The following is an 18,431-nucleotide window of genomic DNA, read 5'->3' as shown; positions in this document are numbered from 1 at the left end:
TAATATCTGAAAGGTTCGTCTTCAGTGCCTCTCTCATTGGACTAGCTTGACCAAGCAATACCTATGTTAAATACTGCAAAGCCTTAAACATACATTTCAGTTCAGTCTGAATTTTGTCTTTCCGTGTACTACTAAAGAAACATGAACATAATAATCAAGGTTATTTAACATGGCAGAGTATACACACTCCTAATAATACTAATGACAATGTTCCATTATGTTAAATGAAAAAGATTATTTGTATATGTTTACGGTAGCCCACAATTCAATTTACACACAACTGAATTGGTTAAATTTACAATTTAAACAGTAGATCATCTGTATGTATATTTGTATTTGGACAGTTCTTGTATTACTGTTATAGTGATAAAAATGTATTAATAGCACAAGCTCAGCTGAAGCTTGTTCACTGAGCACTCAATACATGTTTTTTTAGTGACTGAATGGGGGGAAAAAAACAATGTACCTACTTCAGTAGTGCATGACTGCATTGACAAGGTCGCCATGCTAAATTGACATCATCCACGCCACATCCATCTTTTAAAAATCCACCCATATTTGCATGGTGATGCCTGTATAAACCTCATTAAGTGTCAGACTCTTAAGGTTTTTTTCCCTCTGGCCTGGTTAATAAGCAATTTATTTTTTTTAATTAAGAATTCAGTGTGCTTTTAATTTACTTGGGAAAAAAAAACAAACTAGAGTTCTCTGGGGTTCTTTTGTGGTACCATGGCTAGCCGTATAATACACCATTTCTTCCTCTGCTACATACATAACTGCATTTCAAAAGGTACCTCTCACTGAATCAGATAACTAGCAATTTCTTTTGTAATCAGACCCTAATTAGGTTGCTGTTTACAGTATAATTGATCAATAGCTTTTATTCTGGATCACACAGTGTCAAAGCTCTAATATTTAGCATTAAATGTAATAGAGATACTGTAATCAAACAAAAATATCTTCAGAAAGTATGTACTATATTGGGTGTTTATAAAAATTCCCGATACTGCTTAAAATGTTTAATGTGCTGAATACAAATGATATTTGAAAGAAAGCTTTGTGGATCAAAGATGGATTTAATAATTGTAATGTTTATATATTTGTTTTGAAAATATTTTTAATTGGATAATGTCAGACTTTTGAATCAGAACCCTACGTTCATTAGCATTTCAACACACTATACTATCAACACCTTTTGCCATAAAAGAATTTATTTTTTAAATCATGAATCTCACAATCTTTTTCTCTGTTGCCACTAGTTCTTAATAATTTGATTAGCTTCTTCAAGAAGAGCAACAGGAAAGCAACATGGGCTTTGCTGGTAATGATATGCTATGTATCTCTTCTCTGAAAGCAGCTCTGCTGCCTTTGAAAGTGATTTGAAGTTTCTTATCAGCACAGAATTAAAGAGTAATATTGTCTAATTTGTTATGTTCAGTGGCACAGAGTATTGTAGAATTCTATCACATATACAGGGTTTTGAAACCTGTATTATGTGGCCATAATCAAGAGTACATAAACAAATTTCAGAATTTATGGAAGTGTTTATTATTAGCGAAGGAAAAGCTCAAAAGATGAACTTGTCAATAGGTTTAATAATCTCTCAGTAAGACGCGTGTTTTGCACACTCCCAAACTTCAATGCAGTTTATAAAACAGTAATACATAGTTGATAGTGGCACTGCAAATAACTGGTGTGGATGTTTCAGAGCAGAATGGGGCATAACTGTGTAAGTCCCAATGTAAATTGGTTAATTCAACATAATGAACTCCCTGCTTAGCGAAGTTATCTTCTACTTTCAATAGAAACAACAACTGATTACTGTTGATCATTTAGGCATAACTGCTTCTAACAGTCACCAAGCCATCACAGTAAAGATATAAAGACCTTAGGAGAAATGCTGCCTATTTCATGACATTTAAAGAATTCCTTCTAGGTACCACAGAAAATCATCATGAGCCAGCTCAGGCTGTCAGTGTGACTGAATGAAAACCCAAGTGATCAAATCATGTACACTGTCAATATCGCTATCCAAACCATGAAGACAATTTATGGAACTGGTCTTGCAAACAGTTCATCATGTCAGCAATGTCAAGGTGTGAGTGTGTGGGACGCTGCCTTGTAATTGGATCAACCATCCTATCGTGTTGATTTTAGCAGTCTAAGAAATAAAACACAGTTTAAATGATAGCCTAGTACCTCTTTTCCCTCTACAATGTCATAATAAGAGAAGTAAGGTGTGAAGTTCCTCCAACTTTTTCAGCTGACATTATCAGCTATGTATAAACAGATGATGCTGGTTTAGTAGAGCAAATAAATCATATGTCATTTTTTTATTAAACAAACAATATAATAACTGGACTATATTATCACAACGGAAGCATAGAAGACCATAGACTATAGAGCTGAAACCCTGTAGCAAAATTTGTTTCTATCGCCTGTCCTCAAATTTAAAGAAACATAACTTTATCAAGCTTTCACAATGGCTGCTTCTTGTTAATTTAAAGAATCTTCACCCTTGTTAAGGCTAGATGATTACAATTAAAAGATAAATGTACTGTTAGAAAGTTCTATGCCACACTCTATTTTTATGAGAATTTAACTGAAAGACATACATCATACCTGTATGTGAATTATAATGGCTTCGCAGCAGGGAACGCAGAATTACTTACAGTACGTAAACATTTAAAGAGGAAAATGCTAACACACTGAAAGAGTTTAACATCAGTAGCAATTTATCAAATGAAGACGTTTCAGAAAGTCCACTCTCTGGGAGAACATTCACCATTAGACAAAAGCCTCGCATTCTTGATAGTCTGAAGTTCAATCAATTTGAAAACCAAAACCATTCAATGAGCTAAATCTGAGGATCTTAAGAAAACTGCCATCCTCCTTCTCAGGGAAAAGCCAGAATGAAAATAATTATTATGAAAATAATCCAACCAGGTCGCTTTACAGGCAAATTTACACACTGTCTCTTTAAAACACTGCATGCCCAAAAGCCTTTTTGGGTTTGGAATGTAGCACTGCACCAAGTACAAAGCCTCTAAATATCACAAGAAGCTTTTTTAGAGAGAGAAAGAAAGAAAATTCCAGCTGACTGCAACCGTTCTAGCAGGAGTGCCTCAGCTGAGCTCCCAGACCTGGAATTCCAGAGAAACAACAGAGGACAGGAAACAGATAATATTTTTACACGTCCTTTTGTAACGCAGCTACAAGATGACTGATGAGCTTAGGAACAAACAGAGTGAGAGTGCAAGTGTCATCAGAGTGAGCTGTGTGCTTAGATAGAAGCTTGCAGGAAGAGCGAGGGAATTCTCCGATGATATGTGACTGGTGGAGACTCCTGCGGTGTTGTCTTTCCCGATAGCATTCTGCAAGAGACAACGCTTTCCTTGGTCACCATTACACATTTTCATTGCAAGATATTCAAAGCTACATCATGAAATGAATCTTTTGTTTGTTCATGGCCCACCCTCCAATGTTACCTATGTAACACTGTCACAGATTAAAAGATGCAAAAAGCGTAAGAACAGACATCAAAACATCAGTGTTTTAAAGTTAAAGAATAAAAACACCAGTACAGCACAATCCAAGAAACGAAGTATTAAAAATCCCCTACTTTAGCAATGGTTCCATGTGTAAAACCTCCCCTTGTTAAGTACAGCAAATATTTTAGCAATTTGCGTTATTATGCCAGTTTATTTTAACAAGCAAATGCAGGACCCGCAGAGAAACTGCAACGTCTGCACAGTCAACAGAGCAACTTTGTTTGACAAGTTACTTCTGGATAACAATAAATAAAATCTAATCCATGGGATCAGAAAAGACAGAGTTTTCTAGCTTATGAAAATTTACATTCCTGGCCTTCTTTGGTACCAATAATTAAACAACATGCATATGCAAGTACAGACTGGCAGATTATAACTTATTTAAGAAGGAGGTAAAGCAGGAGTATTTTTCATTGCTATGATCCCCAGTAAAAATAAAACCCTATCACGTGTAATCACAGAAGTAGATCAATTTAGATTAGAAGGGATCTCTTCATTAAGTCCAACTTACTTAGACCCTGTCCACTCTGGATCTGAAAATCCCCAAGGATACAGCTTCTACAGAGGGGATAAACCTCCCCCATCCTGAAGAGGCAATGGGCCTCTCTAGGTACAAGCTATGAGTACCCAGGGGACCAGATACAAAGAATGAGTACAGAGCATCGGTTTCCACATGAATGACTGTCTACAGAGCCAGGGAGGTATCCATGGATAAACTTCCATGCCATTCTTCTACTCTGGTACCACTTGTTAGAAGTAGTAGAGGCACTGGGGGACTTATCACAGTATATTCTCTTACACTCAACTTTGGGCAGATGCTTTTTTGGAACCTGTAACTGAGTATGGGATAAGACAGAGCAGCAGTTCTTATGGTAAACTATAGTTACTAGGACCTTCTTGTGTAAAGGTCTTTTAGCCAGCACAAGATGTCAACAGGTCGGTTAAACTGCACCGTTCCCTCACATATTAGGCTTCACTCTAGAATGTACAGGAAACTCTTAGTAGTATCTAAAGAATTAGGAATGGGCTACAGAATTGTCATTGTTTAGAAGAATGGGACAAATCTGGATTGGTGAAGGAGAACCAGAAATATATGGTCACATCCTTTTGGTGGCTTATGCCTGTGCAGCTGCCTTGTTCCAATGCCTAGGCTGTGTGCTTCCACACAGTAGAAATTAATTTACATACATCACTAATTACTAAGCTTCCAGAGAGACTCAGTACAAAGGATGCGGACTGACAGACATGGAAACTGATGTAATGTTTACATCTGAAAGGGGGCCTTGGAGGTCAGCCTGAGCAGACTACTCAAACAGCACTGGGAGGTTCATGTCTCTTGGGGCTGCCAGTCTGTCTCCTGGTGTATGAGCATCACATCTCCTGATGTGAACATGATTTCATGCCCTAAATTGGTCATTTTTTTTTAGCCACAGAATGACGTCCACTATGTTTCTGTGCACTTGCTAAATGCCGTCTCATCTTGTGTTCCTGTGGATTATTAACTAAGTGTACTTGTCAGATACAATGGTAGTTACTATGGGATTTGCCTAAATGTGTACTATACGGCTATTATCTAAAGTCAGCAGTAGCCACTTTGAGGCCAGCTCCAGCTTTCTGAGTTGACATAACAATACCAAGACTTTAGTGAGAGGTAAGCCTATTATAATGACAGACTTTGAACATTTTATATTATGGGGAGACACCTGAAATATACAGGATCCACACTTACCTCATTAAGACAGAGCTCTGTATCTACAGATTCATTGGATTTCCGCTTCTTCTGTGCCTATGAACAAATGCAAGATTTATTCCCTGTGTAATTTTGACATACAGCAGCACAAAACAATTAGATGAATTTCATGGGTTGTCATACTCCCGTAATTTTGACAGATCTGCACATGATTAGCAAATAAACTCTCCAAATGTAACTGCATGTTTTCCAATAACATTCACATTCTGATCTGAATTTACAGCAAAACTTCAGTCAGTCAGCTAAGGGTACTTAGTAATTACAATGATGAGTGCCACCAGCTGCAGAGAACATGCTATGTTCTGTGGCCCCTTAAAAATGGCACTGGATGTTCATGAGAAGAAATGAAATATGACAGTTAATAACAACCATAATAAAACTGCATATTAACAACAAATATATCATACACCTCAGTTTTAGGAATAAACAGCACAGTATTTTATCCTTAATGATTCTTGCAATTTTTCCAGGTATTACTATGAAAATACAAATATAATTTCAATATATTGCATGGCTGCCACCGAGTCTCTTTTAGAAAGTTACAGTAAGAATATTTAATGTCTTTTAACATATATACCTGTAAGTCAGATTGAGCTGCTTGTTTACATTGCATTCACTGCTTACTGTAGACAGAATATAATTAAATGCAGGGGTATTTTATACGCTCAAAAACTGAAAAATGAATCTGCTGTATCTTCAGCCACGTCTTATGATGAGCATCCATCTGTCGCTATTACAGCACACCTTCCACACTGACTCGTGTAAGAAACATTTCTGGTAGCAGCATCAGGCAAAATGAAAGCAATAGTGTGCACTCTGTCAAGCATCATAAGGAGTTTAATATTTCCATTGTTGAAGTGAACATGATTGTGCTAGGAGTTTTCTGCTTTTCTACAATAGCAATAGGAATCCCCATGGTGCTGAAGATATTTTCAATGAATTGTACTGTGGTGGATTTAAGTACTTCAATGATTTTCAATATCATTTCTTTCTTTATACATTCCAGAAACATACACATCACTCTTTTACAGGAGGTACTGATGTTAAATGTACAATCAAGTCTTATAACAGAAAACTTGGATTTATACAATGAAACTACTGCCTGCATTGAGCACATCTGATACTTCCACCTGGTCTTGCAATTTACTTCCTGTAAAAAAAAATCAGGATCTGCTCTCACTGTGCTGCATTCATTTTACACTGCAGAATCCCACCGGTGTTGGAAGAGATGGACTGGACTAATGCTGATGTGAGAAAGTGCTGAACATTCTGATTTTATACCCTCAAAAATTCATTTCCATGCACAGCTATTTCATTTTATATCTGAGAGCCACTGGTGCTGCCTATGGACACAAAGTAGTCTTTGACCTAATTACTGATTTTTGAATCCAAATGAAGGAACTGAACTTCTCATTAGGAAGCGCACTCTGCTTTTCATGACACTTTAATACATAGATATATTAGAGACAACTGAAAAACTAAAACAGCTGGGATTTAAAAGAAAGACAGCTTGGTATTTAAAAAGAAAGGCATGGTAAAAATCCTTACTGTACATGTGTTCAGAGTTTTCAAATATATGACAAAATAATAGCTCAATTCATTAATAAACACCCTCTGTGAAATCTCTCTCTTACATACCCTTTGTTCTAATTAGTACACTGAAGTGATTACAGCAAGCATAAATCTAACTATGTAAATGGAAAGAGAAATGTCTGGAAGTACATTTGCTACAATACGAAGCAAGACAGTGAAGCCCTCATTTGCAGTGGTGGTGATATTCAAGAGGTTAGGATTATTTTTAATGGCAACTGCGTAGACTTCAACTCCTAAATGGCTGGCTCTAAGGAATGGGTAAAGAAGGAGAAACTGGATTTTAATCCTGATTTTCTTATACCCAAAACAGCCATATTACATTGAATTGGAATGTTAGGCTTCAGCTGCACTAAGGTTCAGAGCATCAGATCTTGACAGTGTAAACTGCAAGGACTGTACAAGCCTCATATTTCTTAGTTTGCCATTCAGAGCTAAGTTTCTAGTCCACATAAGCATCTGCCTACTGGAAACTGTGTTTTGCTGCTTACTCCTGCTATGGATTCACAACACTGTGCTAACTGTAAGTCTACACTTCGTATTAGTCTCAACACCAAAGTCAGAATTTATGTTCCTTCTGTACTGTGCTTCTCAAATGAGAAAAGAGGAAAATATCATTATTTTGTCTATATGCAGTAAAATTTGTCTTTACTTCATTCAGCCTGATATAGAACAGAGCGCAGCAGCTAAAACACCTTTACCTTTGAGAACAGTATTTTAGGGGTAAAATCAACAGCTAGAAACAAAAGCAACATATAAAAAGCTTTTCAATAATTTTGTTCAATATTCCCTAGCTTTAATTTGGAAAGTAATGCTTCTCTGTATTCATATACATATTGTAGTCATGCTAACATCAACAAACCTGTTCACATGCATCCTCCATTATAAAGTCCTTTCTTAGAAGTGAAAAGTAATTTTAATAATCAGGCTGGCTTTCCTCTTACCAAAACAGAAAGGACAGCATCTTCCATTTAAAAATACAGCAAAAATGCAACCTCTTTTCATGGGGAAGGTGAAGGGAAAGGAAATACTATCAGTTTGAGAATGAGACATTGCATGCCAAGTTTCAAATTGGAAGAGTACATTTTTACTGTTGAGTTATAAACCTGCAAAAATGGGTTATAATGGAAATGCTGGCATAGGCTGCACTACTGTAATACAACAGTGCATCACAAAATCATAAATAATAGGAAAAGAACCGAAACAAACCCAAAACCCTACATATTGAAGAAAGGGCTATAGAAAGTGCATGTCCTTTAAGTACAGGCTAAGGGGGGAAATCTTCTGTCCCACTCTTGGGCAGAAAAGACTACATGTAGCAGAACTGCTGGGCAGGGCTGGGCTTATAAAAATAACAACTAAATAAAAAGTGAAAGAAAAGCAGCTTAAAATAACTGGTTAAACAGATGGAAAGAGGTATGAGATCTTTCCCACTGAGGTAAAATAGCATTTGCTAATGATTTATACATTCAGCTGTGACATGCCTCTGACTGTAAAACAAAGGTACATAAGACAGGTTGACAGTCACCCTGGCTTTGCAGGGAACTATAATTCAGTAACGTGGGCTACTCTGATGAAGCTGCCCCATACTGCCTACAACCTTGCACTGATTGAAGCTTTCATATTCTGTAAAAATGAACACCTGCTTTTACAGAGAATCTGATCGCTGTGGTAGCACAAGCAACAGATGATATTTAGAGATAATCACATTCATACACTGCCTGCTGAGCTTCAGCATCCTGTCCGGTAGTCATACAAGGTTCTTTTGGTCTTCGCAACCTTTAGCATTTAATATTCAAGCTAAACTGCTTAGTTCAAAGACTGGTAGAGAAACCAACTGCATGTCCAGAAAACAGAAAACTCTCATGATCAGAAGCAAAATTTCACTTATTTCTTTCCTAGAAAGAAGGGTGAATAATGATCAGAAGAGGAGCTAGTGGTTTTCTGAAAGGAGAAAGGAATATTGCTTATAGAGATATTTTTCCTTCTGAGGGCTCTGTGGACCTTCATGTTTCCTTTTAATTCCTTCTAATGCTCCTAGATGAGGTCAGTCATATGCCCTTGCTCACACACACCTAACCTAGTCTTCTCTTGCCCTGCACCTAATAAACATCACGAGATCCTCCCAAATCTAGTAACTCTGCTTCTCATCCCACAAATCCCTCTACCTCCATCCTTTGCAGACACTGTAGCTCTGAGCTCATTCGAGAAATGCTATCTTGCAATCATGCATCCAGCTTTTACAAAGCAAAGCACTACATGGTTAATAAATGAATTAAACACTGCAGCGGTATCTCACCAGGAGTCAGTTCATACATTTATGGTTTGTATTTTCACACCTCTACTACAGCCTGCATACCTATGTTACTTAGAGCAAGAAAAAGGTCTGACAGGGAATGGCTGCAAACATAGATGAGCTTTAATTTGGAGGGAGGGGAAGCATGTAAAGGGAAGTGAATGCATTGGACCTGAATGCAAACAGGCTCAGAATAAGCATCCAAACTCAGAAACCAGTCCCTTGCCGTTAGCTGCACACTCCGGGCCTCACATGCTTTATGGAACATATAGCTTAGACATTATAGTGAGAGGCAACAGAAGTATCATTACGATAAGTATCTGTTTTTTCAGCTAATTTTAATGAGTGCCTTTGTCCTCTCCTGAGTTAGTTATGCTTGTATTAACAAGCATTTCTAAAGAGACACATCTCCCAGAATACATCTTTCAAATGACCATGGTTCTGAAGCAGCTGTAACAAATGAGGGTGCTTGTTCTTTTTGTTCCTCTTGTGCTGATTAAAGAGATTTACTATGCATCTAACCTGTTTTTCCAAGAACAAGACACAAACAATAAGCAGAGAAATATAAAGACTGTAAAAATGCAATCAGATTAACTCTTCTGCACTCGCTAAGCGGTAGCAGCATCTATCACAATTGTCAACAGTATTTTCTTCTTCGCACAGTAGTACTATGGCATGCTGGAGTATAAATTACTTTCAACAGGGAAGATAAGCAAAGTGCGGGTCAGAGACACAGGCCACTAAAACAAGGATCCAATTCAGCACAGAGTAATTTTGAAACCCATAGCATACAGCCAGGGTGCAAAGCTATTTAAGCCATAAAAACAATCAGCTTTTCACAGTCCTGTAACAAAGAAGTCAGACCTTCTTTTCTGCTGCTTTTTTCTTTTTCCTCTGCTGAATCAGCCCTCAAGATACAAGCTTGGGGCAGGAAATTATCAGTCATTGCTCTGCATAAAAGCACTACAGTTCCGTCATCCCACTTTGTAGAGTGAGGAAAGTATCTTTTACAAACAAGCATTACCACGACACTGCCTGCACTATTCTCCAAAGCCACATAGGTGACACCTAGCACAGTAAGAATCAAATCACAAGTGTTTCAGCTGGGAGACATTAAATAAAGCAAACCAGTTAGCCCCTTGTGCCCAAACATGCACTGAGGAAACACACACCGAGTTTTATAGTGGTGTGCAATAAACAGTTATCAGCCAGTCCCATCAGATCCCATCACCTCCCAGCCCTAAGCCCCTGCTCCCCATAGCTTTGTACCTGTCCCAAAATTACACTGCTTGTCCCCAGTCTCCTATAGGGGTCTTGTCTGGATTTCTCCCCACAGCTTTGCCTCAGCTGGGCAGGGTGGTGGATCATAGGCAGACCTGGGTACTACAGGATGCCCTGACTGATTTTGGGACTATCCATCCTTGGGTTTCCCAGTCCAAGCATTCAGAAATCACAACTAAGATCCCATTCAAAACCACTACACAGCTGCTCAATGGGCAGCACTGTGAAGTGACAGATCCACCTAGCTCACCTTCACAAAGCTCTGGCTTTCTTAAGGGAACACACGTGACAGTTTAAAAGCTCCACATTAATAGAATCTTGCTGGTTTTGAGTACTTCAGCATCAGAAAGAAGAAACAGAGGGCAATCTCAAAGTAGGGAGGTCTGTTTTCTGGTCAGGAAAGGGAAAAAGGGATGGTGGTTCTCCCGAGATGTTTCCATCCACTCCTTCAGAAGGAAATGGAGTTGAAAAGAAGTCTTCACCCCAGGGCAGCCCACAGGAATCTTCTGGGAAGAGTAGCTGAGACATAGGTCCGTGTTCTGCTACAGCTTCCCAGCTCCTTAGTCATCAGTGACAAAGCACTGCTGAGTCTTCTGGGCAGGCCAGGTCTCTTTCCCAGACCACTGAGTAACAATGGATCGAATTAGCTTCAGTCTAACAGACACTGCAGACTCTTGTGTCTCTTGATGGCCGCAGATGGAAACACACTTAGCAGCAGATACCAGTTCAGACATCTAAGAAACACACCTAAGAGCTGATGAAGTCTGATATGAACAGAAGAAAACCTCCCTTCTCTTCGATCTTGTAACTGTAAGAATATTTGACTAGAGAGGGGACAAGCTGGAATAATCCTCCCCAAAGGAGCAGAAAAGAGTGTGGACAGAAGGAAAGATGACCCGTACCTTACGAACTATTGCTGGACCATTCCCAGATCCTTATGTTAATAAAACTGAGACCTAATTAAGCCCTGTCTCTCACTGCACTTATATGGCTGGGGCAACATGGCACAAAACCTTCCTCACAGCAACCTTACAGGTTTTATGAAGAACAGATGCTATCAGCAACACCAAACTGATCAAAAGCTTACAAGGAGCAGACACACACGTCTTCAAATATTTATTTCAAGCAATTAGTCTCCCAGGGAGCACAGCACAAAATATGACACCCAGCCAAGAGAGCTGAACTGACTGACTTACCTTTCATGGCAGCACAGTAACTCGTTAACAATTTTGTTTTCGTGCTCAGTCACTCATTTATCTGAGGAAAATTAATTTCCCTAGTCCCAGATTCTCGTTTCCTATTTTTAGGGGATATTATGCAATTCTCCTAATACGGTCTTCTTATGGATTTGCCTCGAGCAGATTTTTTTGCATGAAGAAGGGCAGAGGAGAAAACAGAATACCAAAAAAGCATAGACAGAATATGTTTTATTAGGTTAATATCTCAATGGCTTACGCTGCCTACGGTTTAGTTTTTTTTTGGCTTTTTTTTCTAGTTATAAAACTGAAGAGCCATGTAATCCAAAATCGAGTTGTTTGGGATTTTATTATTAAAACACATTTCCCTAGTGGTTCACTACAGCTATCAACCCAGCGCCACACCGAGCAGTTACAGGTAGCATCTGGCTGTTGTGCAGTGAACAGCATCTAAAGAAAAGCAGCATAAACACAAAGCCATTACAACCCCACCGAAATGAAATACTCAGCCTTTAATTTTGAACAAAGGTAAGCCACTGAAGGACTACAGACCCCACAACACTTCCCCAGGCTGGACTGCGTGCCCTTGCCTGTCCGAATATGCAAACAAAGTTGTACTGTTTGGCAGGAGGTGGAGTGCCCACCTCCCCTATTAGACTGGGCTCTGTGGTGCACTGGAGTGTGGTGTAAACGCTCCTGAGCAGCTGTCAGCCACGGCTACTAGGGGACTAAAACCAGCTCAGCCAGAACTGCACTGTGCTAATGATCCTTGAAAAGAGGCACCACACTAATGCAGCTACAGTGCTCCTACACGGCATCTCACACCTCCAGGTGTGCCTTGGCAGGTACTCGCTGGCTGAAGTCTGGCTGTGATGCGCTTCCCTCTGCTAGGAGCATGCAGTAAGCCTGTTACTCGCCGGTGAGTTTTCCATCACACTGAACAGATGACAGGGCAGTTTGTGACTGGGACTGCCTGCTATGAAAAACTTGGGAACTTCCCAAGCCAAAGCAGACCTTGGAGGAGAGAGCTCAGTAGGGACGCTCACCACATCGTTGAGCCTCATGAGACATCCAGCTCTGAGCCGTCACTATGTGGAAGAGATTAAGTCAATCAGGTCAGGCGCTGCCTTCACACTCAGGCAGCAAGGACCAGGGATGCCATCCTCTGGTCCTGCAGCTGGAAGGGAACATCAAGGCAAGCTTGCTTGAGCACCAGTCTGCATGAGGCCTGAGTGCTGAGCACTATAGGAAGCTTCTGTTCATGCTATGCCAACCTTAAGCAACTGATATTATTGCTGGTTTCTTGAGCACTGCGTTCACGCATAAATATTAAAAGGGAAGGGAGGAGAATGATCATGAACATCTGCTTTTGGTTGTGACTAAAAATGTTCAAGACCTTTCTCTTTATTAACCATATGTGTGCATTGTGAGTACTGGCTTGGTTATGCACAGAAAGAAAACAGAAAGCCTTAAAAGGGTTTCAAAACCACTTCAGATAACAAGTGATTTTGCTGCAGTTACAGAGGCAAAAGCAAAGGCCACAGATACTGAAGTAACCTTGAACAGAAAGAAAGAAAAAACTAGGCACTTACTTGAGCACGCACCATACAGCTATACCCTCCCCTCCTCAGTTTTGTTTAGACATTTCAAGCCCAGTGTATTAGTTTCCTCACATCTGCAGTTATGTGGCTATGCCGGTACCCGAGTCCCGTTAAATCATGGCTTAGAGACGGGGTTGTTTGGTTTTTTCTTTGAAATCAACTCAATCTCAAACAGCTGTGATTTACAGTAATTGGTGAATTTTGCAGTTTTGGCACAATCAGAAGTGCCACTGAAATAAAAATTTAAAGCATTTTTCTCCGTGTTCCTCTAATGCTGTATCTGAGTTCTGCAGGTGCACACAGGTATGCTCAGAACTGGCAGGGATGACACTTCAGTGAACTGGCTGCAGTACTTGCCTCAGTATCCGTGTTCCTTTGTAGCACTGAAAATACCATTCAGAATAATGCAAATTTACCACGGTGAGTCTGTAAGAAATGAGGGTGTAGCATCCTGTGATTTTGACAGGCAGCTATTTCCTAAGAATTCAGCCAGAGCCACACACATAACATGAAAAAAATCACCCAAATAGCTAATGTACTGGCTAAGTTCAAAGTCACTGAACACAGGACTTTTTAAATGCAAAAATGTAAGACAACTTCAACTGTAAGCATAGCTGCTAGCTGCTTCTATAAAAATCTAGCTTTATTTTCATTAGAATATATGGCTTTATAATTTTGTAGAAAGGTATTTAAATTCACTGCTTGTATTCCTGATTAATAAATCCTGAGAGCATTCTGATTTCTAAACGTGAATTAATATAATACAGTTTTGATTGCTGGCATTTTATTTCCTACAATAAACATACATTTCAAAAGACATAAATCATGACGAAAAAAAACCCCAACAAAGATCTAGTTGGTCTTGTCCACAGATCTCCATTAGCTATGTTAGACCTTGGTTTGTCCTGTCAGCTTCCTAAATGTTATTAAAAGGCCCTTGCAGTATAGATCTTAAAACTCAATAATTCTAAGAGACTTTGATGTAGCATCCTACATTCATTCTTCCGCTGATGAAGTGAGTGAAGGTGAGAAAAACCATCTCTGCTCAAAAATACGAGGAGAGACACCCTAACACTAATTCTCTTTAATGGGCTATACTATAGTGGACTATACTTTAATGGATTATATTACAGTGGCCTTCCTCATATCCATTATTAACACATGAACGATGCTCTCGCTCACAACAGTTACACTGTAGTTAATGAAGCTATTCAAATAAGCAGAGAAACTCTCATGTAAGAGGAGCCTGCATAATCACGACCTTAATAGAAAGGTGTCTTATTCTTTACTGCCCTGATCCCACCACACCAACGGGAATTCTGCCACTGGTGAGGCAGCAGCAACTGAAGATGAAAAGTAACTTCCTAATATCATCTGCATACATGGCCTCAAATTTGAGCTCAGTAAAAAGTACTGAGAAATTTATTCAATCACTGAAATCATTTCTTAGGCACAAAAAGTACTGTGAATGTTAGATGTTTAACAATTACAACCCTATTAAAACAAATCTGAGCCTTTAATAACCAGATTATGCAAATAATTAGCAGATTATGCAAAACCGTAACCACAGCGTATGATCCTGCTTTGTTTTATCACATAAATAATTCACAGAAGGACAGAAGGCTTACATTTATGTTTACATTTAGTAAGTCTGAAAATACAAACAGATGAATGCTAATAATGCAAGTAATGGAGATCAACAGGATCACTTTGTGTATATTTTGTAAGGTTTCCATAATAAACTGGAAGAAGCTTTTGCAGAGTTATTGTGACCAGTTTGCCTACTTTTTAAAGTATTATGCTGTGACAGACTGGATAGTTCAAGACATTATTTATGGGATATAAAGCCTTATATTCCGAGGCAGCTTGTTTAATCTAGCTCAGGTCAATACTGACAACAGTTGTGTAGTATTTTTGAAATGAAGAGGTGGTTCTGGAGCACTTCTCTTAAGAGGGTAGGTTCAATGGACAAAAGTGGCACTAATTTGCACCTCAGGCAGTGCGCTTCATCAGAGACTGAGGAGTTAATGGGATATAGGCTTATAATGTCGCAAAGCACCCACGATGTTTCCCCATGCCTTTCATTTCCCTTTCTGTGGGATAAGCTGCTCTGTTAGAAAGGGACAGTCCTTCTGTATCCTTACATCTAGTTCCACTGCAAGCCCTATAAACAAAATCTTGAAGGTGCCCTAAGCTACCAAATTTTAACATCCTTTACTGGGACTCAAGGGAGAGATTAGAAGGCTTCACCTAGAAAAACATCTTGAGAGTGCTATCTGAAGAGAATCTTGATTGATGATGGTTGGCAGCAAATATTTCCCTGAGTGCATAACGGTTTTATTCATAGTTCTGTACTGAGCTGAGGCAAGTAGAAAACAGCAAGTGAGGGGGTCTTTTTTGTGAGCTACCTACTCAGATGCATCTAATACTCACAAGCATCAGCTTTGTCTTACCAGTACATTTCAATGTCAATGCACTGCCATCAAGTTTCCAGAAAGCATTCAAAAAAAACCCCACATCTGTGTGTGTGTGTGTGTCAACTACAGCAACAATACGGCTTCTTGTGTCACTCCTGCTACCTCCAGAGCAGTGGGTGGAAAAGCAGACCTAAGACAGCGTTAGTAGAGATGAGGCATGAGTGTAATGCAGACTGTGCCTGTGCATTAACATATTTGTACTGTATATACAGGCTGCATATGCACACCAGCACTGATACTGCACTAGTACTGAGCTCTCTCTTCCAGTGATAAGTGAATTTAATGGCTTTAAGAGATGCCATGTTCAGTGGCCAAGATGGGATTAGCCTCTCCAGTATTTGAGAACAACATCTTTGAAAGGGATCTGGGATATTACCATGCTGCTCACGCTCAGTGACCTCTTGAACAGCATGGGACATCGCACTTCTGACATGCTGTGCATGGATGAACATAATTGCACTACAACAAGCTTTGTACATAACAAAGGGCAGCAGATGATAAGGACTTGAAGAACACACATGAGCAGATGTGTCTCACTGGCTTGGAGATTATTTGGAACTGCAGCTTTGCCAGTTGCTCTCTTTAAATGTTCATGAAACACCAGAGTCCAGTACCCTGTTACACTGACATGAGCCAGCATGACTTGTGTCTTAGGGGCTGTCCCTGGGATGTGGACTCAGGGTGACCAGTTCAGCTCCCAAAAAGGACATCTCTCTCACTAAGGACACTGACCAAAGAGTTGTGCTGCCACTAAATATGACATTGTATCTGAGCCATCACCTTGAAGGTGAAAAGCCTCTGCTTAATTAATGATTCCTAAAGGATCCTCATTAAGCTGTTCTCTGGGTTTAGAACAGGTGTGGTTTTTATCTAAACCTGTACAGTTGTATCTATAACGGTTTGAATTTCCCATCTGCAAATAACCGTGACTGAATCCTCAGGAATAATCAGGAAATCTTAATCAAAATTAATATGGGTTAGGGCAACTCTTGATGAGAACATGATTCTGCAAATAGCTGCAAGAATTTGTCAAACCAAGTTCAAAATCAGTATGAAAAAAGGGATGACTTTTCGTTCGGAATTGGCATTTGACTTCTGAAATTGTATACAGGCAGTTAGTCCCCTGCAGGAACAGATCCCTACATTTTCCCTCAGAACCACATAATTACACTACATATGTGACTGAAGTGTGCAGGATGGCATACTGACATAGAACTCAATATAGAATGGTCTTCAAGAATTTAACTTGGGTACATGGAACTGTTAATGCACTCCTTTTTCCAGAGGAGGGCAAGCCATTGTTAAGGTCATACTAAACACTGTCAATCAGAAAAGTTCTGATCAAACCACCCTTTTACATTTGTGCAGACTCAAATTTAGGAATGGATTTTCACAGATATTTATAACTGCTTGGCTTTCAAACGTGCACTCTTAATTTATATGCCCACTTATCCAACCCTCTGCACAAATTAGGTACTTAACGACTGCAGGTAGCTACTTAGATCCTACCTGCTACAAGTCTTACCTGCCATGTGCATAATAAATCTGAATGCACACATTTCAAATCTGAGCATGAATTCAGTACATCCAAACGTTTATGTGTGTGCTAATGCATATCTAGCCTTGAATTAGAGGCAACTTGAGGCTTCAGAAAATGTCAATCTGGAAAAATAAAGTAGTACCACGTAATGAAGCATTTAGTAAATTACTGCCCTGAATACCTAATTCTGTTTTAAGAAAGACATGAGGGAGGGTAATCCTATAATTCTTTAGGACACATACTGAGTGCAACTATGAAAATATATCCTGCATTATGCACACCAGTCAGTCTGTTTACCTGCGGCTCATGGAAAGAGCTAAGCATGCAGGAGGACTTAACCTGAAGTGGGATTATTAGACCAAGTCCACTCATTAGAACCACAATCTGGTGTGAAATAGGCCGTCCTCCAAAGTACAGACTAAAATAAACATTTTGAACTCCTGTTGATTTCAAAGGCAGGGAATTCTCATTGTTGACAGCATCTCATGGTCAGGAACTCAATAGCAAGTTGAAAAATACTGTAGAGTAGATGGTCTGAGTGTAACATAGAGATCTATTATTCAGGTAAGACAGCTGCTTAGGAGTTATAGAGATAAAAAGTAAGTAGGAGATAAACGGTGTGATTTATTCCAGTTTTGATTACTAATGTACATTGAAGACTGGAAGCAAGATGAGCAGACAGGTTAAAAGCAGAAGAAAAATGTATTTCTGTTCAGATGTTTTGTTATCATTAATTTCTATTTTTTTTTTTAATTAAGAGTATAGGCTGACTAATTTGGCTAATAACTGTGTTCATTTTCTGTCCTATAAACTTGGTTTGACTCCTTGAAAAATGTAGGCATGCTTTGGGAAAGGTTCCACATTTTAGTTCTTCAACAATATCCTATTCTTGCTGCTATGCTGCCTTGTCACCAATGTAAGATTTAGAATGATTACTTATTACTGTATTCTAATTTCCATTGGGCTTTTCTGTATTTCATTTGCTGCTGGTAACAAGGAAGATATTATTTCTACAAAATCTCCTTTATTATTACTGAAATGCTTTTGATCATATCTGCCACACAATAACTGTGAGCCTGGGTAGTTCATTTTTTAAGAATATTAGTTTATGGGCTATACAGAAATATCAAAGAATGATGCAATATATAT

General features: G+C 39.1%; 1 protein-coding gene across 2 annotated transcripts in view; it reads right to left on the bottom strand.

Moving 5' to 3' along the window:
* Positions 1–2,314: 2,314 nt before the first annotated feature.
* The window catches only part of GFRA1 (GDNF family receptor alpha 1), a 143,695-nt gene continuing 127,578 nt past the window's right edge, over positions 2,315–18,431 (bottom strand). For both annotated transcript variants that reach the window (XM_057417384.1, XM_057417385.1), the window contains exons 8-9: positions 5,281–5,337; positions 2,315–3,374 (exon numbers count right to left, since the gene is read on the bottom strand). In XM_057417384.1, the coding sequence (XP_057273367.1) occupies positions 3,213–3,374; positions 5,281–5,337 (219 nt within the window). In that variant the 3' untranslated portion in view covers positions 2,315–3,212. The remainder of the gene's footprint in view (positions 3,375–5,280; positions 5,338–18,431) is intronic.

This window comes from Pezoporus wallicus, unplaced genomic scaffold (genome assembly GCF_028554395.1).
Source record: "Pezoporus wallicus isolate ANWC-B61680 ecotype Strahan unplaced genomic scaffold, APGP_CSIRO_Pwel_v1 contig_8188, whole genome shotgun sequence".
Taxonomy (NCBI): Eukaryota; Metazoa; Chordata; class Aves; order Psittaciformes; family Psittacidae; genus Pezoporus; species Pezoporus wallicus.
Note: the sequence above shows the minus strand (reverse complement) of the source record. Positions and strands in the feature narration are given on the sequence as shown.